The sequence below is a fragment of the Barbatula barbatula genome (genome assembly GCF_947034865.1).
Source record: "Barbatula barbatula genome assembly, chromosome: 22".
Lineage (NCBI taxonomy): Eukaryota > Metazoa > Chordata > Actinopteri > Cypriniformes > Nemacheilidae > Barbatula > Barbatula barbatula.
This window is the reverse complement of record NC_136785.1, coordinates 17,460,189-17,486,659: the sequence shown is the minus strand read 5'-3', so window position 1 is coordinate 17,486,659 and position 26,471 is coordinate 17,460,189. Positions and strand designations below refer to the sequence as shown.

Here is a 26,471-nt window from a genome sequence, read left to right as displayed (position 1 = left end):
TATGTCCATGTTTAATTAACTTAAATTCGGGAAATGTGGATGTGCTGCTACTAATTCTGTTTACTGAAGAAAAGTTTGCACTTTCAAATGTGTAGTGTGTGTTGGCTATTCTACATATGTTTACAAAGTCAGCAAAGCTGTGAAGATTTTACTTTCTCTATTTAGTGTTCCTAGGTTTTATACTGCGATGCTGCTATTGTGTTATTGGTATTGAGTTATATGTTTGGTAATAAAAAGTAAAACTGGCAAATTTCAGGGTGGGGGGGGTCATCATAATGGAATTATGCTTAGGGCACCAATATGGCTAGCAGCGGCACTGGGTGTGGCAATTAAAGTTCGAGCATATTGTTGGCAAACTACAATTGATTCATTAATTAAAAACAAAGTAGTTGATATGCTGTGTTGTTTTATTTGTTTAGTAGCATTAATATGCAGCTATTAGCCGTGTCCACTGTATTTTCTGTCGGTTTTCATGAGACCCCCTTTAAATGACCAGGACCCCCCATTGACCCCCCAATCAAAATTGTCTGGAGCCGCCACTGGTCACGAGAGACCAAAATCCAATATTGTTTCATTGTGTTCCCTGCATGTCTATGTGTTTATATTTAAAATGAAATCTTCATCTTTTCAAAAGCTCCAGATCAATGTGTGTCTAGCAGAACAAATAATCATTGGTTCTTAATATCATATTATACAAAATCAATTAAGTGTTAGATAGACATTACCACTCTTTGCAGTCCAAGCATGTTGTACAATGGAAGCATTAAAACAATCTGTTTGCATTTGATTTGCATGTCATAAATATGCATAAAGGTAATTTCCCAAAAGGACAAAAAGAGTATGGTTGTAATGCTTACTTTGGATAGTTAAAAGGTAACAAAATACTTTAACTGTGAGATGCTGTACTTTAGCAGTGCTTTTGTTGCAGTGGTTAAAGGGGTGTTGACAAATGGAATCACAATTCCCTTCATCTTTTGCCACGAGAGGTCTTAGCAGCAAGTTTCATATGAACATGAAACCATGTGAATTTATATTCGGGTTGCTCCAAAGAACGGTAACATTAAAGCTTTTGGGTTTTGGTAAATCGGGAGGAAATTCCCAGTGTGGCAATCAGGTCTTTTTGCCCTAAAAGCTGGGGCCCTGGAATGCCTTGTTGTGTGCGGTTTATTACAGGGCTATTTCAGACACATTGTTAACATGATTTAGACCTGAGAAGACGTTGACAAACTAAAGACTTTTTGGAAACCCAATGAGGAATGAAACCATACTTGATTTATCTTGTCGGCTTGCTTCAAAAATGTGTAGTTTGAATTAACTGCAGGTTGCTTTGGATGAAAGTTTGAAATCCTTTCTAGAACTGGAGGAGGTGTAGCAGTGGTTTGGGATTTGGGAAACTTTTACGCTATGAAAAACATGCCAACTTTTATAGTGGTTTCCAAATAAAAATGCATCAAAGTTGTTAAGAGTGTTTTAGAAGCACAAGCATTTTTTATACATTATTCATACTTTTTTAACAATGTGTATACTATGTTATCATGAAGCCATAAATCAGAAATATTTTCTATGCATTCGGTAGACTAACAGTGCATTTTGTCTATTCATGTCATTTATCAGTATGTGTGTTCCTTGGGATCAAACCCAATGCTTTACCAATTGAGCTACGGGACATGATTCAAGAAATCTTATAATTTCATATGATTTCATTTGTTATGAAATAACGTGTGTTCATTTGTGGTAGGGCTACTAAGTTACTTCATTTCTAGGACATCATTCTTATCGGATGTGTGAAAAACTGACCGTGCGAGGTTCTTGCCTTGATCGGGACACATTGGGCTCTGTAAATGAATGGTTAATGTTGGACAAAGTTAAAATTCATGACTGCTGGTTAACTTCTATCTTTGTGTCAGAGGACCTTAGTTTAGCTCACTCTCAGAATGACACAATGATGAGAAACGGTAAATTATTCACGAGGAATAACACATAGAAAAAAACCATCTCCTCAGCATCTCTCTTAAACATCCAATGAACCATACCTTAGTTATGGTTTTATTGGCTTCTAAAGAAAAGGCTTAACCTGAACTTTTTAACTCAGTTACTGGATAAATTCTTGCTCTGAGTTTTGTGAAATAGGTTTTTATATAAGATGGTTATGTAATACTCTGTTATGCAGCAGTCGTACGGTAAAATAGATTCCTGAATAGAGCTGGAATGTTTGAGACTACTGGAGATTAGTTAACAAGATTTGTCATGAAAACATGATCAAATTAATAAAAAAGAATAAAAATAAATACATAAGGTTGAAAGGCATGTTAAAATTTGTCATTGTCCTGCTGTTCAAATTCAGAGGGCTTTGGGACACAGAATCCATGTGGCCCAGCAATCCACTTGTTAAACTGACGTCTCGCACCAACGCTTCTGGGTCCAAGCACTCTAAAAATAAACAATTGTAATATACACTTGTAGGGTGCTGTTAAATACCGAAAACTGGTACAGACAATTAACAATTCTGATAGCTTGCACTTACCTGACTATGGAAAATGATGCTTTAAAGAATGCTTAAAAATCTTTCAGACCTCACATGGCTATTTATTAAATAGCCAAATATTGACATCTGAACTAACACTGTCTGTAGGGAGGCCAACCAGTTGGAGTGGAAAAGGGAAATGACCTGCTGTACAAAAAGTTGATGCAAAATCCTAAAATTGTGTTTTATTGGAAGGTGATAAATATTTACAGTGCAGGAGAAAACAAAAAATAAATAAAAACTGTACAAAAGGAAAAGAAAACAGCAACAATGTGCTAATTTTGGCTAAACCAAATGGCCCAAGTTTGCAACACTGCTCAGTCTTAGAGTCCACCATTAGAACTGCCAGCCATTCGGCCAGCAAGCCTATTTATAGGCTGAAGCCCCTCCTATAGAGCAAACCAAATCAATCTACAAACAATTTAGTTTGAAATCATCAAATTAAATAATAAAGATACTCAAAACAACACTTAAACCTTTCAAACAAGTTAAACAGCAACCATTAACAGAGGAAGAGTTTAAAAACAAATTAAATAGCAACTGTTTCTAAATCCCCTCCCCTCCCCTCTGACATCACACCAAAATGGTATCCTCCACAGGAAGTGATGTCTTTCTATAAAAAACTGATTAACCTGGATTATGGGTTTGGTTCTACAGAGTGTGAACCGGGAAGTTAAACTGCAATAAGGTTTGTGGAAATTATGTGGAAAAATAAAGGTAATTCCCATACGAGTTAATATGTGTTCTGGCATTGTTATTTTTAGAAAAATAATTACATCTTTAAAGAAAATGTATTAAGAGTTGAAAACTATAACAAAACACAGCAGCAACAAACTTTAGCCTAAACAAAACTAAAACTCCATAACACTTTCCTTAAGTGTACACAGATGTAACTTTTGCCGGCAATGCGAAGTTTTCGTGAAATGGGTGTGTTTGTAAGTCCAAGTTTATAGTCACTAGGTTAACCTGTGACACTCTCCATCACTAAACCATGGGTTAACATTCTTATTTGCATATATCGGTCATGATTGATAAATACTGCAGCATCAAACTGACTGAATAAAAACAGAGCGTGGTCACTTTAAATAACACACTGTTCCGCATCTTGGGGAAAATGTATGCCTCGCAGGAAGCATCTGAAGACTTTACTTACTCAAATAAATAAAAGGCTAAAATGATTATTTACACTACTCACACAGTTTCTGTGACCGTACACTGCTTGTGATATGAGGCAAAGTGCTGTTCAGTTGTTGATTTGGTGTCTGTTACCAAGTGTCTAGTCATATGATTCTGCCCCCGCTCCATTTTACACTGCACACATTCGGCACTGCAATGAGAGGTTAACCCTGCAAAAGGGTTAATATTATATTATATCGCTACCGTTTGCATACTGTTTTGCACTGTTTGCCTGGCAGGGGGGTTGCTTTATTTTATTTAATTAACACTGCATATAGGAATTTTTAGTCTGTTTAATATTTGACCTGTGTTTCTCTCTCCTTATCTTTTGGGTACGTGGTTCTAGGTGATGGCCCCCATGCGTGTGTGTCTGTGCGCGAGTTTGTATGTGTGTCTGTGTGTGTTGTTGCGTGTGTCTGTCTTCAATTTTTTTTGCTGTGACTTGCATAACCGTATGTTTTTCTTATAGTCAATGTTTTCTTGTACAGCTGCTTTGTAAAAATTAACATTTTAAAAAGCGCTATATAAATAAAGTTGACCTGACTTATTAAATGCCCCATTAAAATTACTCAAAGAAACATTAGTGCTGCATCTGAAAGCAATAAAGGCAGCATTCCAAGACAGGAAGGCACCAAAGCACATCAGAATCCACTGTTTTCTTCCTGTCTCCTAAGATACCTTTCTCTGATTGATTTTTGAAGGCAACATGGATGTATCCATGGATGTATCCTTCGATGTACCACCCACAGTGGTGTTTGTTTGCACGTGTGAGGAAGGTGATGAAAATGGCGGCCAAAAAGCCATTTGGAGTATTATTAGTATAAAATTAAGTTTTGATTGCATTTCTAGCGGGAAATTAGAGATTGTTTTTTACAGACGCTGTCTGTTTCTAGTTCCAATATAATTTGGTTTCATTGCCTATGATGCATGTCCGAATCCCTTACTGAAAGCTGCCTTCGTACAACAACGCTGCCTGATTGGGCAGTGAGGCAACAAGTCAGCTGTCTAAGCTTTCGGACGTAGCCGAGGTTGCGTGAGGTGACAAGAAATACCAGAGACTACTAATGAACACAAAATCTGTCATGAAACTGGGGGGTGGAAGAACCCAAGACTTGACACTTGGGACCGCAGGACTGGACTTGACACTTGGGACCGCAGGACTGGACTTTACACTTGGGACCGCAGGACTGGACTTGACACTTGGGATCGCAGGACTGGACTTGACACTTGGGACCGCAGGACTGGACTTGACACTTGGGACCCCAGGACTGGACTTGACACTTGGGACCGCAGGACTGGACTTGACACTTGGGACCGCAGGACGATCGGGCCCTCCTGCCCGTATGGCGCCCCCCAAAAAAATATTTGGGCTGAGTCCCGGTGTTGTCTTCCGGCTGGAGCTTCGGGCTGGACAATACCCCCCTCCTCGTCTTCTTTTTCGACCGGCCCACGGTAAGTGTGGCCAGCTGTGGAGAAGCGGTGGGGAGCACGACTAGCTCCGTGCTGGAGTCGGACGGGGAGTCCCACGACTCCCTCCGTCCACGCCTGCCACGGATGTCAGTAGGAGGAGGTGCGGTGGCCTCGAACGAGGTGGAGGGTGCAGAAGGTGAGGAGAGGCACATGGCCCCAATTTGCAAAACCCAACCCTCAGGGAATCCAAGAGGGCCGTGGAGTTGAGATGGGTTGAGCCCTTGGGCGAATCCCGATCGTAAATCCAGCTGACCAGATCCGTGAAGCGGGGTCTCAGCCTCGTCTCCGACTGGGAGAGCGGTTCTGCGAGGCAGCCATTGAATATGACCTTCAACTCCTCCTCTGTGAAGCAGCCTCGCTTAGATGTCGCCAAGAATTTGTCAGCAAATTCCCAAATGTAGGTGTCACCCTGACGGAGGCCAAAGAGGAGGTGCACCTCCTTTACCCGGTCTCCCGTGTCCATGCTGCCTGCTGGGTTCGGTTTTGGCTCGTTCATTCTGTCATGAATCTGGGGGGTGGAAGAACCCAAGCGCAGGCAGACACGGGGATGACGGGGTTAACAATAAGATTTTAATAACAAACACAAAACAAAAACCCACGAGGGAGTAAACAGCACAAGATAAATAACAGTGACAACCAGGACACGGACTAACTAGACTGGGAAAAAATAATACTGAGGACAAGACTAGACTAACTCACCAAAAACACGAGGTAACAAGAACTAGACACGATGCAAGAATTAACCACGACATACAAATGCATTCAAGGATAACAAAGCGTAAAACAAGCACAAGACAATGAACATGAGGATGTTTTAAAGGGAAACAAACACAGGATAATTAACAAGGGGCAGGTGTAGGTAATGAAACACTAATGGGAAGGCTAACGAGACAAAAGGGCGGGAAACACTGACGAGACACGAGAAAGCACAAGGCAAGTCAAAATCAAAACAAAGCCATGTCTTTCTCACACAAAACCTAAGGCTATGCCATGACTCCGCTGCAAGACCAAGAATAAACATGACATGATAGCGGAATCATGACAAAACCAATGTGCAGCCCAAACACACCACAACGCTGCAGCTACCAAGGGCAGCATTGACTTCAGGTCTGGGACCACAGGACTTGAAGTTTAACCATTTAAGGACATTTAAAAAATCAGGTACCATGTTATCCAGAACAGAGAACATTGTACTAAACACAAACAATGACTGTCTAAGGACAAAGAAAGACTACAGCTGCGTCCCTATTCATATTCACTGCTCCCTACTCCCTAAGCACGGGATAACCGTTGAAGTGGACATTGCTGACAATAATTGCTCATTTGGAATACCCTGCTATGTCATCAAAGAAAGGCAACGGTAGGGTTGCGCTGATTATGATATATAAAATTAAGATTGTAATGTACTTTACTTTTAAATTGAATTGGATGTGCATTATGTATGTTATCAATATAATAACTTTTGTTTATGCCTGTATTTATTTGACTGCTGCAGCTTTGACTAAGGGCTGAGTTCACCGAGGCGTGTTATTTTCAATTGCTTCCACCGGAAAAGCCATGTTTTTTGAAAACGCTAGCAGCTGACGTTCTTTTCCGTAGGCTCTCTACCGGCGCTCAGCATTTTTTTCACGATCAGCGAATCATAGTAACCAACGCACCTCCGCTTGGAAAAAAACGCTGTTCAAGCGCCCGCAACCAGCGTTTTCAGTCAGTGCCTGCCACATAAAAGCGTCTCTCTGGATCTGGAGCCCTGATGTATTTAAAAAAAGCTGACTCTTACAACTTTAACATTAGTTTGTATAATAATAACTAAATGAACGAATACAATGCAATGGCAGTTGGGTAATTTTCCAACTCCACTTCCAGGGAAGTGATGTGTCGATGTTCCCTTATTCCCTACACTGTTTGTAGTGCCCTTCGAACCGAACATGTTTGCTGCCTTCAGATTTGAGTCTTTTGTCATCAGTAAGATATTGATAGAATATACAACTTTCCTTTTGCAGAAGATTGTTGTTTCTCACACATTCAGTGTCACACTGTGAGACAAAGGGAAGGTGGCAGGGGTTGTCCATAGGGCTGGGGAGGTGAAGATGGAGGGAGAAGGCAGGGAATTGTCAAGGGCTGCGTTTCCCGAAACCTGCTTAACGCTTCGTCATTCTAAAGTTATACCTGTAGGGTCTGGATCATTGAAAGAAAAGCCATTCTTTCTATATTAGATTTATCCATTTTTTTAAGTTTTCTTAGAGGACATCCAATCAGCTTCCACATGCAAAACAACTGCTGAAAGACAAAGACAATTTACTTTTCCTCCAAAAGGTGCCATCGTCTGATTGGGTCAGTCACATCTGTAGGGCGTGACATCTTTACAACTTATGGGACCACCATCTCTTCCTTGCTGTCTTGTTCTCTCTTTCACTTTTGACCTTTTCCTAACTACCTGCCTCGACCAGAAACCGTTTGTGGCGTATCTTCGGAGACGGGGGGAAAGAAGGAACAATGGACCACACGGCCATGAGGCCGGAAATTTTCGCATCCTGAAAACAATTGAACCTTTCCATCTCTCCAAGCGCATACAGATACACATCTAGCACAGTGCTCGAAAGTATCGACTGCGTTAAGATTGTGCCGTTAAAGATGATTGTATTGGTGTTCAGGAATCACTGTAATGCTTTCTCACAATCTCTCTCTCTCTAACTCTTTCTATGTTTTGTTTTGTGTTTCATGTTGTGTATTGTTAGTATTTGCGATCGTTATGTGTACCACATAGAGTAGTCTAATAAACAACCATATATTCACTTGTGATGGGTTTCTGTGCTCATTGCTCTCAATGCAAAGTCCCTTAAACCGTGTTAGATTTTTGCTACCTTTGCTCTAAATTCCTTGACTGGAACTGATGTTTTAAATAACTCAGTTCATGGATTTGATCTTGATAGATCTGCTGGAGACTTTTATTTGGCGAGCTAAGCTCATCATTATTTTAACATGCAGTTTAAACCGCTACATACCTTAAGCTGTACCCTATCGTTAATACGTGTTTCCCGGAACCTTCTTAGTTAAGTATGCCTTCTAAGTCATACTTTCGTAAGGTTGGTCTGGACTGCTCTTAGCTTAACCTTATCCCTGTTGACGGTTCATTCTAAATCGCAGTTTAATTTCACATATAAAATGTTATATAATAAATTAATATAAAATTTGATTTATTATTACATTTATTTGTTTTCTGGAGGTGGTTGGGGATGGATATGGGCTGAGTGAGACCTCACTGAAGACTAGTGAAGGTGTAGACAGGTGATGCCGGCGCTGGAGAAGGACTGTCGCTGTTGGCGGGGGAAGAGGGCGTGTTGGTGCGAGGTGATAACAGTTGCGTGCTCTGAGAGCATGTATCCACACCTGCTGTCAGATCAATCCCCCCTGAGATACCCTGTGAGGCCGCTTCTCAGAGGATTGCCAGGGCATTTTCCTTGTCGGGGCTCAGTGTAGGCATAGAGCTGGGTCTTCCACCCGTTCATTCCCTGTCTCTCCGGACTGCAGCCCCTCTTGCTCTTGCTCTTGCTTCAGGAACAACGTCCCAATGTCTCGGTGGGCAGGAACTAGATGTTGCCATTTTCCTGGCTATGCTTTCCATGATTTATTTTTCGTGTTTACTTGACACTGTTAAAGCTGGGGGCTCTCTTCTTAAGCAACATGCTCTCTGCATGTTGCATAAGCAACATCCTAAGGTATAACAGGAGGTGTACCTTTTGAGTCTTCGTAGTGCGCTGAGAGTCAACGTTATCCGGAAACGCAGCCCAAAGCAGGGTCAGTAGAAGGACCTGTAGAGCAGCTGGGAGGTCTCAGGGCAGAGTCGAGGGAGGGTGGAGAGCAGACAGACAAAACTTGTCTTGGATGGATTCAGCTTGTTTCCTCTGCCTTAGGAATTACTTTCCCTTTTTGCATTTTTGTACCACAATACTGTTGCAAATTAATAATGGGTGTTTTGCATTCGACAGAAAGGACACATAGGCCATTGTACAGTATGATAACCAGCAGGGAAATTGTTTTTAGTTTATGAAATGTGTTCCCTTTCACTTAATTTAATTTAAACAAGTTTTTAGAACTGAGCAAGAGAGTGTTGAATTTAACATATCAAACAATAACTATTTTAATTACGCAACATTTAGATTTTCTATTAAATTGACTGTTAAATTAAACCAATAGATCACATAGTGCAAGTGAACAATCTTGGTAAAATTAACATATAATCCATTTAATTTCTTAGATTCTTTAGAAAGTAAACAAAAAAACTAAAAAATTAACATAAATTACTCAAAAACATGACACAAATGTTTTGTTGGCCACTTTATCATTTTAAGATGTATTAATATATATTTTTAAATAATCAATCAATATTTGCAAACTGAAGTCTGTGTCTGTAGAATCCTACCATCTATTTGTAAATATAGAAAAAGTTTATATGACAATGTTAATGTGACGTTCATGTAACAAAATAACTTGGTTATTTTAATACAAGCAGTACAATCGAAGCCTAACAAGTAAAGGGAGACCTTTAGAGTTATATTCATGATGCTAAAAATGGCAACACTGCGTTCTTGAACACTCAGTACTTTTGAGACAATGTTCAACTGACAGTCAACATGAGTTTGCACGTCTTTAATGCGTCGAGAGCTTTGAAGAACATAAGATGGCACTCAGCTTAAGAGATATAGTATGTGTTCCAAATGGTAGAGAGGCATCACTGTTCTCCCAGAAGACGTCCTGGATAAAAATGGTTGCATAGTGTATGTAAATTCTTATTTCACTTTTAAATCGCCTTTGTGGCCTAGATTCACAGATCACAGATGTGGCTACTTTATATTCAAGCTCTGTTCTGAACACACCATTAAGTTTGTTCTTATATTGAAACACAAAAGTTCATAAAAATTTTTATCAAAATATTACTATAATATTGTAATGAAAGAGATAAGAGAGACTGGATCCAAGTTAATAAGTACAGGCGTCAAAAACACCTAAGGTGCATGAGAATATTCTGTGAGCACAATCAGAGCGGGGTCACAGGGAATACAACACATCTTTAGAAAAAAATATACAAAAGCTGTAAAGTTGCCCTACATTTACCATTGAGGTACATAAACTGTACAGTACGATATTCATTTGATACCGATATGTACATTTGAGCTACTTATATACACCCTTTAGGTCAGTAGCGGTTTTAGGCACGGGCGAACCGGGCAGCCCGGGGCGGCATTTTTTTATGTCACATGGGGGGCGGCACCGGCACGAGCAGTAAAAAATACAACTCTGGGCCGCCGCGAAGCGGTTTTCTATAATCTATCATTCATTCATTCTGTGGGTTAATTGACAAAAATTTGCGCCCCTGCATGCTGAAAAGATAAAGGTATGGAACTATAATGTTCTCTCTGTGTTATAATTACTGTATCCATGTTGTCATCTGAAGGGCTAATGTTATATGTAGGTTTGATAACTCTTACGTTTGTTAACCTTTTTTCTATGATGCTTGCTATTTAGAAAATCCAAGCTAGTATTGAGCCGTGATGTGTAAACCTCAGTGTTTAGCCTGCTCGTTAGAGTACCTGACTCTTATTCGGACCTTCGTCGGTTCGGGGCCCGCGCGGGGCATGTAGTACCGTCAACACTTATACAACAAATTTGGTTTTAAGTCAACAAACACGATATCTAATGTCACCATAATATTGTGCTTTGCAACAAAACTGTTACAAGTTCAGTTATTATTATTTATTTCCATAAGTTGGGTTAACGTTAGGCCCTGTAATTAGCAAACAGAATTTTCAAATCTGTAGCTAGTTTCAAAGACGAACATAACCTTTGCTATTTATTTGCTACATGACACATGTCATGAATATGAAGGAGGTTTTATGCATGTTTATGACAACTGTCATTAAGTGTCATTCGCTCAATTATGACATTTTTAATGCAAATATTGTTTGTTTGAGGTCTTTGTTGACAACTGTACATTAACTAATACATCATAACCTGTCATAATTGTCATAAAAACATGACATAGCAGATGAATTATTGAACTTAAGACACTATTTAGCTGGGTTAACTGTCATGTTGGTTTTGACATTGGCTGTCATGAGGCAATTATAACCGTGTCATGAATTTTTTTCTGACCACTTTTTCCAAGTGGTACAAATTGAATGTCAGTAAAAAATCATTAAGTGTTACTACTCTGTCAATTTGTTTTATAACACTGTCATGTATACTTTTCTTGACCTCAACTACAGTGATACAATGACATTTTAATGACAAATTCAATTTGTACCACTGTAGTTGAGGTCAAGAAAAATATTCATGACACAGTTATAATGGCCTCATGACATCATTTAGTTTTTTCTGGCGGGGGGGGGGGGGGGCGCTCAAAGGTGTTCTCGCCCGGGGTGTATTTCAATGTAGAACCGCCACTGCTTTAGGTGCAAAGTTGTATTTATTGAAAGGGTAATGCCTGAGTGACAGCTTTTGAGTCTTTGTTTCTTAGAGGAAGGACACAACAAAGCACAGGACAAAACTGACAAGCAGACTTACAACAAATTGTAAAAATGTTATGACTTTATTACAAAAGCAATTAAATAATACACTGAAAAAATGATTACGTGCTTCAGTAGATTATATGAAAATAAATTATTAAAATATACGTATTATAATTATGTTCCTGTTTTTAATTTTTTTTTTTTAAAAATTTAAAAACCTTGAGGATAAAATCTTCAAATTTTGTTTGTTGAAATATTAATTGAAATAATTATTAAGTAAATCCAACTCAATTGTATTATGTTAATCCCATTTAAATTGTTCAAATTAAGTTATTTAATTAAGTTAAGTTAATTTATTTTGTGTTGCGACTACATAAGATTTATTTGTAGATATAATTAACTTGGCAGTTGATCAGTAGTTCTGCATGCTTTGTATCTGACTGCATTTCCAGATTAACTGTCATTTTAAGGTTTTTTTGTAAAAAGAAAGACTTGATCGTGTTTATGTTGATTTATCTTTGAGATTTAGGTGAGTTGTTTAGTTAATTATTTGTAAGTTTGGGTTTTCTTTAGTAGATACCGTTGTTCAAAAGAGCCGTGCTTGTGCCTAGGCACGAAGTGTGTTATTTCACTTACTGAGCAGGTAATGTGCTAATGCCAGTACAGAGAACACCAGTCTCTTCTTACTTGACTATGTTGTAAAAAAAGCTCAATATGAAAGTAAGACACATGTTTTTGTTTTCTTTTTTACTTAAAGTAACATTTACTTGATATTTCAGCAAAAACTATTTAATATTTAATGTAAATTCTAATAGTTATTTTGTTAATAAAACTATTTTGTATTCATTGTGGACCTGTTTTGCAACAATACAAAATTGTGAAAGTGCTACTGAAACATTTTTTCAAATAAGGTGACAGATTCTTGTGTTATTGCAACCTGATCTCATGGGAAGTAAATTTGCTAAATGCATAAATTAAAATGTGAAGAGGCATAATTGGGTCATTTTATTTGTGTGGTGCACAGCTCTAACACATGCATAATCCAAGTATACACAAGTTTTGACTTTTTTAGATCAAATCATGCATTTGCAAATTTAAGAAAGAATTTAAGAAAGTGAGACTTACTCACAACTTCATGATACATAAAACCCCTGGATTTCTTTCTTTCTTTCTTTCCTCGTTATTGATTCATATTGATTGATTCACCTGTTCCCCTCTTGATTTGGTCCCTTATTTAATATCCCTTGTGTCTTCTGTCTTGTGCTGGTACATTGTGATAGTTTGTTGAGTTCCTGTTTTAGTAAATATTGATTTGTAATATTTTATTAGCTAATTTCCAACAAATGAACTGGAAGTTGCGATCACTTTTAGTTCTATTTCTGACACATTTCTGAGTGAAACAGAACTTCGAATGAGAAAAAGAATGGACATGGCTTTTTGTCTTTTTCAGTGCCAATTGATTCGATGTATTAAAACATCCACTGCATTTTAAAATGGAACAGGCAGCAGACTGACGGATGATGGGGGGAATTAACGAATGCTCAGATTTCGCATTTTCCAAATGAGTTTTAAAATACATTGATAAGCTATTTAAAAGCAATTTTTGCAATAGTTCATTTTTCTTTTTTAGACTTTAAATCTTTTGACTTTTTATCAAATATAAAAAGCTTTTAAACATATCATGTCAAACATTAAAAACAATGGCAACACAAACATGTTTTATGGTTTTGTGAAGTTTCTGCAGAAATTGAGGAAAAGCACAAATAGTTATAAAACTTATAGGTGATACACAGAGGTTACTTTCCATGATCAAGATCACAGCGATGACAGTAACTGGCTCACTCCATGGACTAAATCAGAACCCCCTAACAAATAAAACACTAATACAGTTTTACCATGAAATATGTATTTGGTACATAATTTTCATCAAAGTTTTTTATTGTATTTACTGTTCAAAAAATTTGCAGAACACAGTGTGTTAGTCATCTACTTCTGTGTTATTTCCTATAAACGTATTTGCATTTGTGATAGGTCAGTGAAAGGACGCTGCTTGTTTATGCACTAAACAGAGTTGCATTTAGTTTTCTCCAAATTGTGCCCCTAAGGGCGGGTATATTTAGTTTGAAATATAGCATACAGTATGTACTCTTTGAAAATTTGCATTTACATTACATGTGTGCATTAGGTAGACAACTTTTCAACCCTGCTGTGAAATCTGCTGTGAACAAAGCTGATTTCATTACAGCTTTTGTTAAACATTCTGGTCCTTCCATTGTAGCACTTACAGAAACATGGATCAAACCAGAGGACTCTGCCACTCCCGCTGCCCTCTCCCATAACCACACTTTCTCCCACAGCCCTCGCATCACAGGAAGGGGTGGAGGCACCGGTCTACTCATCCCCAAAGACTGGAAATTCAATCAGCTAACACCCTTGTGTGACAACAGCTCCTTCGAGTTTCATGCTGTTACTATCACCCACACTGTTAAAAGTGATTTTGTAGTTATATATCGTCCCCCAGGTCAGATTGGACATTTCTTGGAGGAGCTGGATGTGCTTCTTTCATCCTTCCCTGAGGATGGTACTCCCCTGGTGGTACTAGGTGACTTCAACATCCACATTGGAAAGCCACTCCCCCCCTCTGATGAGCTCTCTCTTTTGAATACAGACAATGCCACAGACACTCTGTGTTCCACGCTTTCATCCTGCTTGGACAAGCTATGCCCTCTTGCATCTGGACCAGCCCGTCCATCCCCGTCGGTTCCCTGGTTATCGGATGTACTGCGTGAGCATCGCGCCAGCCTCCGGTCAGATGAGAGAAAATGGCGCAAGTCAAAAGACCCTGCAGACCTCTCTCTCTACCAATCTCTTCTCTCTTCTTTCTCTGTAGATGTCACCTCTGCAAAAAAAGATTACTACCACTCGAGGATCTGCAACTCTCCGGACTCTCGAACGCTCTTCAAAACCTTCCCTGCTCTCCTCTGTCCGCCTGCTCCCGCACCTTCATCGGAGTTAACAGCTGCTGATTTTGCATCGTTCTTCGTAAAGAAAACTACTGCCATCAGCAGCCAGTTCTCTACGCCACCATCTGTCAAACCCGCCCACATCCCTGACACGTGTGTGCTCCCCGCCTTTTCTACTCTGTCTGAAGCTGATGTCTCAAAGGTCATTGGCTCCAACCACCCTACCACCTGCCCACTGGTTCCCATCCCCACCCATCTCCTCCAGGCCATCTCTCCAACGGTTGTGCCTGCTCTGACCCACATCATCAACTCTTCACTCACCACTGGGACATTTCCCACAGCGTTCAAAGAGGCCCGCATCACACCGCTTCTAAAGAAACCCACCCTGGACCCTACACTGCTAGAAAACTACAGGCCTGTCTCCATTCTTCCCTTCATCGCCAAAGCCCTGGAGCGAGTTGTGTTCAATCAGCTCTCCTCCTTTCTCATGCAAAACAACCTCCTGGACAGCAATCAGTCTGGGTTCAAGACCGGTCATTCCACAGAGACTGCACTGCTCTCAGTCATCAAAGCCCTGAGACTGGCAAAAGCATCATCCATGTCATCTGTGCTTATCCTACTGGATCTGTCTGCTGCCTTTGACACTGTCAATCATCACATCCTCCTGGCTTCTCTCAGTGCTATGGGTGTCTCTGGAATGGCGTTGCAATGGTTTGAGTCCTACCTCTCGGGTAGGTCATTCAGAGTATCCTGTAGAGATGAGGTCTCCGCGTCCCAACAGCTCAACACGTGGGTGCCACAGGGCTCAGTGCTTGGACCGCTACTCTTCTCCATTTACATGACATCCCTCGGCTCGGTCATTCAGAAGCATGGCTTCTCCTATCACTGCTATGCGGACGACATACAACTCTACTTGTCATTTCAACCGGACGATCCGACGGAAACCTGGGAGTGGTAATCGATGATCGGCGTAACCTCACAAGTCATGTTGCCAGCACCACCCGGTCCTGTAGATTCATACTCTACAACATTAGGAAAATTAGACCTTTCCTATCGGAGCACTCTACGCAAGTCCTAGTCCAGGCTCTTGTCCTGTCCAAACTGGATTATTGCAATGCGCTTCTGGCTGGACTTCCTGCTTGCACAATCAAACCTCTCCAGATGATCCAGAATGCGGCGGCAAGAGTGGTCTTCAATGAACCGAAGAGAGCGCATGTAACTCCGCTCTTCATCAGGTTACACTGGCTCCCTGTTGCCGCCCGCATAAAGTTCAAAGCTTTGCTCCTGGCCTACAAGACCAACACCGGATCTGCACCATCGTATCTCCACTCGCTAATGCAGATCTATGTTCCTGCCAGATCACTGCGGTCTGCAAAGGAACAACGACTAGTGGTACCATCCCAAAAAGGAAAAAAAGTTACTCTCCCATACCTTCACTGGATCTGTTCCACATTGGTGGAATGATCTACCTGCTGCTACAAGATCAGCAGACTCGGTTGCCATCTTTAAAAAACGCCTAAAAACGCATCTCTTCCGTCAACACGTCGCTGATTGATTTTTCCTAATTCTTTTCCCTTTCCTTCTTTATAAAAAAAAAATACTATTCTTAGCTTTTTATACTGTGCTAGGCTTTAATGGACTAGTTTGATGCACTTATGTATTTTGTTGCCTATGTTGTTATAATTGCTTCCAATGTTTCCTCATCTGTAAGTCGCTTTGGATAAAAGCGTCTGCTAAATGACTAAATGTAAATGTAAATGTAAACCCAAACAACTTATGAGGCATTTGGGTTAGATATTTTATTAGTTCATATATTACCTGACTCCAAGCCTCTTAAATATGTCTTAAATGTGTCCAAAATGACTTTGTTATTAGCAGATGTCCTCTGCAGATGTCAAACATCTGAACAGACTTAAAATCTCTTGACTAATAGGCAAAAAGGCAAGAATTTATATACATATAATTATTTATTTTTTTTCTCCCTGAAACCCATGGACACATAATTCTGTCCAGAGCTATTTCTGCTTATTCCTTTTCTGCTAATCTATTTTGCTGAGTAGTTTTTATGTTTCAATATGGAACCTCAGGACACACCAACAATTTCATAATCTTCGATAAAAGTTGCAGAATTTAACTTGACCTAAATGATTCTTGATAACCCTAAGGATTAGATGAGAAGTAATGTGCTCTGTGTTCTTTAATATGCAGTGCCATTTAGACCAGCAAACCCAGCATGACCAGGGGCAAGTTATTTCATATGGCTAACCTTAGTGCTGAGCATTAAAACTTAGCATTCATGGCACAAGCTGACATCATTGAAAAATAAGCCAGTGGTGTGACTAATAATCAGTTTTCTATTTTATTCATGCCCAGTGGCTAAAAGAAGTGGATGGACCATGCAGACACATTTTTTAGTTTATGTTGAGTAATCTGGACAATTCATTAGAAACACAATGTCATGTAGTGAACTTCCTCACTAAGCAAAAGTTTGCTGCAATAGTTTGGGGGTGAATTGAACTTTGGCCTATTTTATTTTGTTTGTGTTGGACATAAAAAAATATTATTTATGCTGGTAAAATGTTACATTTTTTATGATATAGTGTTTATCTTAACAATATTACAGTTAAGGTATAGATCAGTGTTTGATCAATAATTTGATCAAGCATGAATTAAACCTTCCACAATTCATCACAAACTGCCTTCACTTTTGAAAGCACGCTCTTTGCTAATGAGAGAATAATCTTTTAACTTTTGTATTACAGTAATGGACAAAGCCTAGAGCAGTGGCCACCAACCCTGCTCCTGGAGATCATCCGTCCTGCAGACTGCAGCTCCAACGTGGATAGATAGTTCAGGTGTGTTTGACTGGGGTTTGAGCTGAAATCTTCAGGAAGGCGATCTTCAGGAGCAGGGTTGGTGACCACTGGCCTAGAGGAATTCTGTTCACAAGTGATGCCCTTCACTATTTAAAATAAAGGTGCTTCAAGATGCCATAAATGGTTCCATAAAGAATCTTTAACATCCGAAGAACTCTTTGGTCTAAAAAAAGGTTCTTTGTGGCGAAAAACTGTTCTTCAGATTGTAGAAATTTAAGAAAGAGAGGGCTCTTTAAAGAACCTTTGACTTTGTGGAACCAAAAATGGTTCTTCTATGGCATCGCTGTGAAGAACCTTTTAAGCACCTTTTTAAAGAGTGTTCCTGAACTTGAAAAGATCTCTTAATAACTTGAATGTTTATGTGTCATGCTCATTGCTCATTGTTTTTATTTTGATTAAGCGTGTTTCTGGGAAACACTTTGTAGTCAATTATTTCCATTTGGTTCAAGTGTTCGTTCACTCACGTGAAATGTGAAATTCACTGTGCCTTGCAATATGGGAGAATCCCTGCTGGGTTCTTTGGCACAGCCTTCATTTTTGTATCATGGCTTGCTTTGAGAAAGATCTAAATATTTTACCTTGCATCCCACTTTGGGTAAATGAATTAAAAAACCTCTCAATATAAAAAGAAATATTAACCCTACATTCATTTATTGAATTTTTAGATAAAAGGGTTTTGAATATATGTGTTTAAAAAAATTAGAAAATAAAAAAGTAGATTAATTTCATTATTTAAATTCCATTTAATGTAGAATTGTTAAAGCGGTTTAAAACGTTTTTGTTTCTTTACTCTGCAATAGGCCCACTACATTCTTCATAAACATAGAGATGTTAGAGGATCTGTCCATGGTGCTGAAGTGCCCTGTTATGACGCTTGCTAGATTTTTTTATTTCTTCACAATTTCCTCAGCCGCTGACACAGAATCCAGTCGTTGTACATTAGTGAGACTAATATGTGACATCTGTAAGCTGTACACAGAAATTGTTTGGTGCATCACGTGGAATTAACACGATCTTTTTTAGTTCTCATCCTGTGAGGCATGACAGCTTCCTGTGCCGTCATCATCGTCTCTCTCTCTCTCTCTCTCTCTCTCTCTCTCTCTCTCTCTCTCTCTCTCTCTCTCTCCTCTCTCCCTCTCTCAACAAATTTTTACCAAGTCACACTCTAAATAATGTTTACACACACTGCAATATATAGATATCAATATAATTGTAATTATTATCTATTATTGTAATTATATTTGATTTATACAAGTAATTACACTTCTCATGTCAACAAACACACATAACAACGGAACATCCACAAATTGCAAAGCGGTACATATTAATTTTGATATAAAATATATTAACTAGGCTTAAATAATCAAGTCAAATAATAATAAAAAACGACATAATATTTTAATGAAAGATATCCAACTTTAAACAGATGAATATAGGCCTATTGATCGATAGTGTTCTAAAATGCCTGAACTATTTTCATATTCCATTTTAAAGCAGAGTTGTTGCGTTGCTTGGCAACCGTAAACAACCTACAGATAAGAAATGACATTTTTCCAGATTTACTTTTTTGAACATCCGTTTCATTATCACATTGTTCTAGTGCCCTTTTTATTCTGTACAACATATATAGTTGAAAAAATTTGATTTGCGCACCACATAGAGTTCTGCACACATAGCATCCGATCACACCAGTTCATGTATTTAACGAAGCCAAAAGAATGAATGTATCAAAAACTAGCACGCAACAAAACGAATAGTCTAATGTCTGAAAATCGAAGAAAGGTTTTATTGATAAAAGCTTGTGAGCTTATTCGATCTCTACCACGCATGTGTTGCTGTGTGCTGCAGCGGCGCGCATCAGCTCCTCTGACCCTACACACTTCATCTGCATTCACACATTTACCAGATAGGCTACACTGACTGGACCTAATAGCACTTAGACATATCTGCACGTTTATCTTCCGCATACTCGTTCTGATATTCAACTCGCGATCCGCGTTATTTTGTCACGGTTCCATTGCGTGGCTCGAAGACACAAAAGCAAACACGATCTGCTATGTGTCATAGCGAAGAAAGGCAGTAAATAAAGGGGACACGTCCATCTGCGTGAAGAGAGAGGAAGATGGTGATCATGGCTTCTCTTCATCTATCCTCTCAATGCCTAAATGCGATGGCCGTACCCGCGATCACAGTCAAGCTATTTCTATGGGCTTTTCTAATCGCGCATCTTCCCTTAAGGTAAGAATATAACATCGATAGCCGAATGTAGGCTAACACATGCATTTGCTGTCGTTTATAAGGGTTACGCTTATGCGTTTGGTACTGTCTATAGTGGTGCTCTGTTTGTCTTGGATTTCTCTAATCCGTTAGCCTTAACGGATAGTGTTTGTTGTATAGGAATGTATACATGTTTTGATATGTAACAGATCGTTACGTGGCTCGTGAAGATGAAATGAAAATAATTGATCGACCTCCGGGTTTGCGGTTATATCTCGGCCCGACAACACCTCGGAATAAGGCTGTAATGTCGTATGGATAATTATATTTATTATTATAATAATAATGTAATTATAGGCCTAATAATGTGTTTGTTAGTAGGGGTATCATGTTTCAAACACAGACGTAAAAGTGAATTATATAAATAATAAAGGGTTAGCCTTCACAACAGGGCAGACTAAGCATGCATTGGTTTCTCATTGTAAATAGCCAAGAGCTATAGCGCTTGATAAAGTGCATAGCTTTATAATGTACATGACGCCATTTCAGTCAAGTTTGTTATAAATGAGGGGTCGGAACCGCCTCCTCTCAACCTGCTGAAGAAAAATTAAGAATCCATTCATCAGTCTGGCCTAGCTAAACCATCTGAAGCTTTTAAAGCCACAAGTGACCATACACCACTCGAAAAGTGTTGAATATTTGAATTAAAATCAAATGAACATTAGATCACTACAGTAAGATTATCTCTCCCCCTAAATATTCCCTTCTGATGTTAATAGCAAGTTGGCTAATAATTAAAAAAAGAAAAACCCTTTCCAATTCATGTAGACAATATGTCAACACAGGAACTAAACGATGCTTGCCATATTATTTCATGGGGTTTTCAAAGACTGGAGTGTTTCATCATAACGGTTGATCACAGGCCTTCTGATACTGACAAATGAATATACAGTGATGTCATTATCTTTAAATCCTGTGTTGATCATTTTCATTATCAGTTATATTGTGACCAAGGTGTTGTGAAGCATACAAAAATGCTTGCTAGTTATGAATCTGATAGAATATCACAATTGTATGTCGTAAGTCAAATAGCAAAGTCACATGAAGTCCTGTTTTGCATGGACTACACTGTAAAAACATTAAACTTAAACATTCAAGGCAATTTATGAACTACAGTGTTTAAGTTAAATCAAATTGGCTTTTTTAATCATTTGAACTTAAATTATAATAAACTTATAAAATGATGTTACTAATAAAATGATTACTAGGTAAAATGATTACTAATTCTGGTTAGAGTTAAAATATAACATCAAATTACTTTTAAAGTTTTTCTTTACCTAAATGTACTGTATTAACAAGCTGTAGTAATACATTAAACTGCAATTTTATGAGATATGTTCAGTTATTATTAGTTGTAGTCGTGGGCTAATGGTTAGAGAGTCAGACTCTTGACCAGAAAGTTGCCAGTTCGATCCTCAGGGCCGGCAGGTACCAACTGAGCTGCCTTTGGGCAAGCCACCTTACCCCTACTTGCTCCCCAGGCACTGCAGTGATAGCTGCACACTGCTCCAGGTGTACATGTGTTCACGACATTTCAGGTATGGTACACCATAACTCACTTAAGTTTATAGATATTAAAACAATGCTGCAGCTCGATTACACCATGTCAACTAGTAATAGTAGTGCACGTTTGTGTTATTCTATTTAACTCGTTATGTGTTGATTTTGTGTGAAATAAAAGAAAGGGACAACACAACTTGTGTTAAATGTAAGAGGCTGTTGACACCTGGTATTAAGATGCCTTTTGGTCAATCGGATCACAAATGGATGCTGTAAACAGGGTGTGAAATGTTTTGAACTTGTCTACTTTCTGCCACTTCCAGAGGAACTCGAAAGCGCATTCGACCGGATTGTGTTCGTGGTGTAGAAGCTCGTGTGTCAAAATGCATCTAAAAAGTTTGGTTTAAAGATGAAAAACGTATCAAGCACAATGTTTTCTCACCATTCCAGATTTATGACACACTCACTGTGTTCAGGACGATATCACAGATCTCAAAGAGCACTCTTTATGTTTTTGTTCCATCTCCGGTTGCGTTCATGTACATTGTATGCACTAATTTCGCTTTTTCAATTGAAATATCTGAAAAGCCCTTGTATTTAGCCGCCCATAAACCCCCATGTTACAGTAAAGTAGTCATTTGTCAGAATGGACGCACAAGAAGCAGAAGTTCCTCTTTTCAGTAAAAAGAGCCAATCACAGAGATGACCATTTTTCAGTGGGAGGGGCTCTGGAAAGACTTAGTTACTTGGACAAGTTACTTAGTTTTGAATGACTGCATTAACTGCCCAGAGCCATTGGAAATATGCAATTTGCAACCTCACTCTGTAAGAATTCAATGAGAAACAAATGATCCAAAAGTCTAGACGTTTATCCCCAGGTGTTGTTGGAGTGGGGCTTTTGAGTTGAGGGCTTTACACTATTTGATCTCATATTTCGTCACATATTTGTTTCGTTTTTCTACTTTTGGTTATTTTTTATCTTTTCATACTGTAGTCACACCAAATAACAACTGTTAAGAAAAACATTCTCCATAAATCATTTGAAGGACTGCGGCCTGTGTGTAAGTTATTTTAATTATTTTCGGATATCTTGGTTTCCTGAACCAACAGTAAGACTGAAGGGGATCAAAGCTCTTCGAATGACTGACGATGTGGCATAGTGACACGTGTTAACTGGACTCTCCAACAATAAATGACATTTTCATCTGAGGTTGCACTGCAGGAATTAATACACTCGTGCTATGATGAAAAGATTGCGGGGGGCTTTGATAGCACTCAGCACGCTGGTTTAAGAGCACGGCCTGTAGCAACACCTTAACCTTATCTTGAAAAACCCTTTGAAATAAAGCTCATAAATGTACAAGTTGTCCCATATTAAGGACAATGCAATAAATTGTCGGGTCTGATATTACCTCCTTTTCTTTTAAAATTTCCAGGACATTTTTCATCCATTTATTAATGTGCCATGGATACATACAATTACTTGCTCTTTAAATTCTTTACTAAATACAAAGAACTGGATTGAGATAAAAAGTGGGTTGCAGGTATTTAATGAAACGGTAGATATAAAACAGTGACTAATATAAATAATAAATGTATAATAAAATACTTTTCAAAGTGTGAAAAATAAATTTCAAGCTAGACAACAAAGTAGATGGCAACACGGACAGGTCGCTCTTCATGTTCATATCTAAACAAAATATAAAAAAGATAAAAGGACATTTACATTAAATTGTACTTGCAGTGGGGTTACACTTGTGTTCTTGAAGCCTATTTGGTAGCATGTGACACTGGCATGGGTGCAAATCCCATTAAAATATAGATCACGAACAAATACAAGTTCAAGAGACATTTAGAAACCAATATTCTAGCTACAATCCTAAGGGAATTTCATAAAGTAGTGTTTGGCCGACATGGATTTATAAATGATCCATTTTTTCTTAAAGGACACTTTTGTGTTTCCAAAATATGTGTTACTGTGTGTCACACAGTCATGTCCAATGTCAAATCAGGGTTCTGAGGTGGAGAATCACCATCATAAAGCACTGTTGCAAATCTAACGTTGTACTACGTACTTTCTGATCAGACTGATCTGATTTAGTTAGGCTTAACATAGTCTGTGAATAGCCAGAGTGCTTAGAGGTCATCTAAGTAGGGAATTAAAGACCATCACAGGTCAGATGATGTGCCTGTAATAGCTTCGTATCTTCTAGCCTGTGCTGTCGCTGTGGATGTGGTCACATGAATCTTGGCTTGTCTACAGACTCATCTTGGACTAGTGGTGGACAAACATAACAGATGGTGTATTTTGATGAAGGAGTTGGACTTTTTGGACAAAATAGCACCAGGGTCCCATAAATGGAAATCTTCTCTTCTTCGCTATGAGCCGCCTGTACAGTAAAGCAACAGGATTTGGCACAGTATTGCTGCATGGGCTGATTGTTGAGTTTGAAATAAACAAACTATTTAATTAACTCAATAAGGGTGTGAAGTGATACTAATGAAAATCTGATGCAGTGGCTGTCGGCAGAAAGAAGCCGTATGGACCACACAAGTTTATGCTGAGACATAATATCATTGCAAGAAAGAGGTTGTTTAGATTGAAACGAAAACAGATACAATTGAGTGAATTTTACATTTTTTATTGTATAGATTTATACAAAGTCATAATTTATAAACATTTATTTATAATTTTCCACGGAGTACACTTAGTTATATATGTACTGTATGACATATGCAATGTACTTCGTCAAGTCTACATAGTATATGATTAAAAGAGCCATTGCGTTGCCTGTATAAAGTTCTGGGTTCAGTTCCAGAAGCCTGATTATGGGTCTTTTAGAAAGGTTAGATTATCTCTGCTGAACATTTAATATCAAATCAAGGCATTTTGAGTTTAACATAACCTTTGAGAAAGAGTTTACAGTTTCTGCTCTGTTTGCATTCATTGACATTTTAATGTCAATGTATCTGTATGTTAATGTGTGAGACTTATAACATAACATAAATATAACATACACTTACAGATTCTGTGAATGTATAAAGAAGTACAACATTTCAAATATATATTATCACAATGTCTACTCTTTAAAATGTATGTATATAAGAGGTTTATTGTGTATTCTGAAGTAAGGCAAACATCCTCTCTCATAATTCTGCTCTGTTGTTGTACTTGCACTCAAGTGTACTTCATTTCTAAATTCTGTTGGTTCTTTTGAGGGTTTAACATTACATACCCAATATAGATGAGTACCTGTGTTAATCGACCCATCCTGATGTCACTGGAATATAAAAATGTAATAAAGTTCGTTATAAGGGAAGGAAGGAGGCGGGAACCGGCGAACATTCAAACGCACAAATTTTAATTAAATAAACAATAAACACGGAAGTAACTGACCGACAGCCACCTCACGGTCGACTGCCGGCCATAAAACATACACAAACTAAACATATGTCCGGGCCCGGTCCTCTCTCGTCAACAGTCCTGCCGAACATCCTTTTAAGCTCCCAATCTCCTCCATGATAAGATGCGGGACCAGTGCGCGCACAGCTGCTTGAACTTATCACTCACGCCACCGGCCCAGCGTCACGGCTCTCGTCCCGCCTTCCTCACCACAAAAACTATTTCACGAAGCTGCTAATATAGATTTTTACTATATGAGTCATACAGAAATGTTCAATTAGTAGACAAAAGCAATAATGAAGCCCCACCCTTGAACTCAACCATTACTGGCACGCAAATTACTGTATAATAAAACGTATGGAGTTGTATACATCCATCCAAATTACCCACCGTGTAAAATACTTATGAACTGCAGTGACAACAGGAAGCCAAAGCCTCTTTTCGGAATTCATTGGCTTTGTTTGAAACATATATCTGGAATTATTGTACAAACTCATAGCAGATGTGATCGGCGTTCATTTGGAATGAGTGCCTGCACCCGAAACAAATATAGAAATATGGCATTTTTACAATTGTCTTTAGTTGGATGGAAATATGGTTGGATGGACGATTAGGTAGTATTGGCTCAAAATATTAATTTGGGAGTTTCTGATAAAATGGGGTAATGGTCATAACAAGCTGTTGGAATCAGCTTATTTTCTTCCCGTAGCTAGTATCGTTTTCAATGTGTTGGCTTTTTGCGATGCTTCTGAAGCTACCAGTGAAGCAACTCAAAGCTATGCCTTTCTGTCTACTGACTCCATGGTTACTGCCTCACACCATCCATTGTTGTTTGAATGCTTTGCCAAGGTCCTCAGGAGCATTCATATGAGAAAAAGCTGCCTCTCTCTGCCTCTCCAACCGTAATCTTTCAATGCATTGCTACAGTATTGAAGGATTTGCTATGGACATGAGGACGGTCGATCAATGTGAATGTAGAATCTGATTTAGTATTTTATTATTCACACTACGTAAAATGGGGTTCTAGCACACATTCAGCATAATTCTGTGTGTTTGAATGGAGGTACAATACAAGTTTAAATGTACAGTACAATAACCTTGAAACCCTTTAACAAACCTCTATAACTTCATGAAGATCTGTAGGACTTTTACAAAAGTAACCGTTTAAAGCTGTAAATACATTGATATTGTGCGGTTGCGTATATCCAAATGTACAACGCATTTGTACAAGTTACAAGTGCAAACAGCCACAATGGATGATGGATAGATGGTTGAATTTATGGACGGGAAGACAAACAGACAGGAACACAGATACAGTAGAACATTTGCCCTAACACAAGTGTTAACTCAATTCTGAACACTGCAGGTAAGTTATGTACACGATTAAATTGATTCATAATAGCACAGAATCTGAACACAAGAAATAATGCAGTGTAAAAGGGAGGTTTACATTTAGCACACCTCCCCTCCCTACCCATAATCCTCTTGTGCTGCGAGAGAGAAAAGCAGAGCGAGGGAATGCTTCCACCGCTAATGCAACATTATTATTGTATGTCTGTCTGTCTCCAACCTGCATTATCACCCCCGCACTCTCCTAAAAAAATAAAAACACTCACCACAATATGTCATTTAGATGAATGGCCTCAGCTTTAGGGGTGTTGAGAAAATATTCATTAGGGGGTCTCTGGAAAACATTTCAGCAGTTTCTCTCCCTGTTTTCTGTGTCTGTATCTCTCCACACATGAACACATGCAGCTTGCATTCTATTTGTGT

The 26,471-nt window shown here is 38.8% G+C and overlaps 1 protein-coding gene across 2 annotated transcripts in view; it reads left to right on the top strand.

Moving 5' to 3' along the window:
• Positions 1 to 19,352: 19,352 nt before the first annotated feature.
• Positions 19,353 to 26,471, top strand: part of gabrg2 (gamma-aminobutyric acid type A receptor subunit gamma2) — a 49,570-nt gene continuing 42,451 nt past the window's right edge. Inside the window, exon 1 of one of the 2 annotated variants that reach the window (XM_079486863.1) lies at positions 19,353 to 19,756. In XM_079486863.1, the coding sequence (XP_079342989.1) occupies positions 19,641 to 19,756 (116 nt within the window). In that variant the 5' untranslated portion in view covers positions 19,353 to 19,640. The remainder of the gene's footprint in view (positions 19,757 to 26,471) is intronic. The other variant, XM_079486864.1, reaches the window with a different exon arrangement.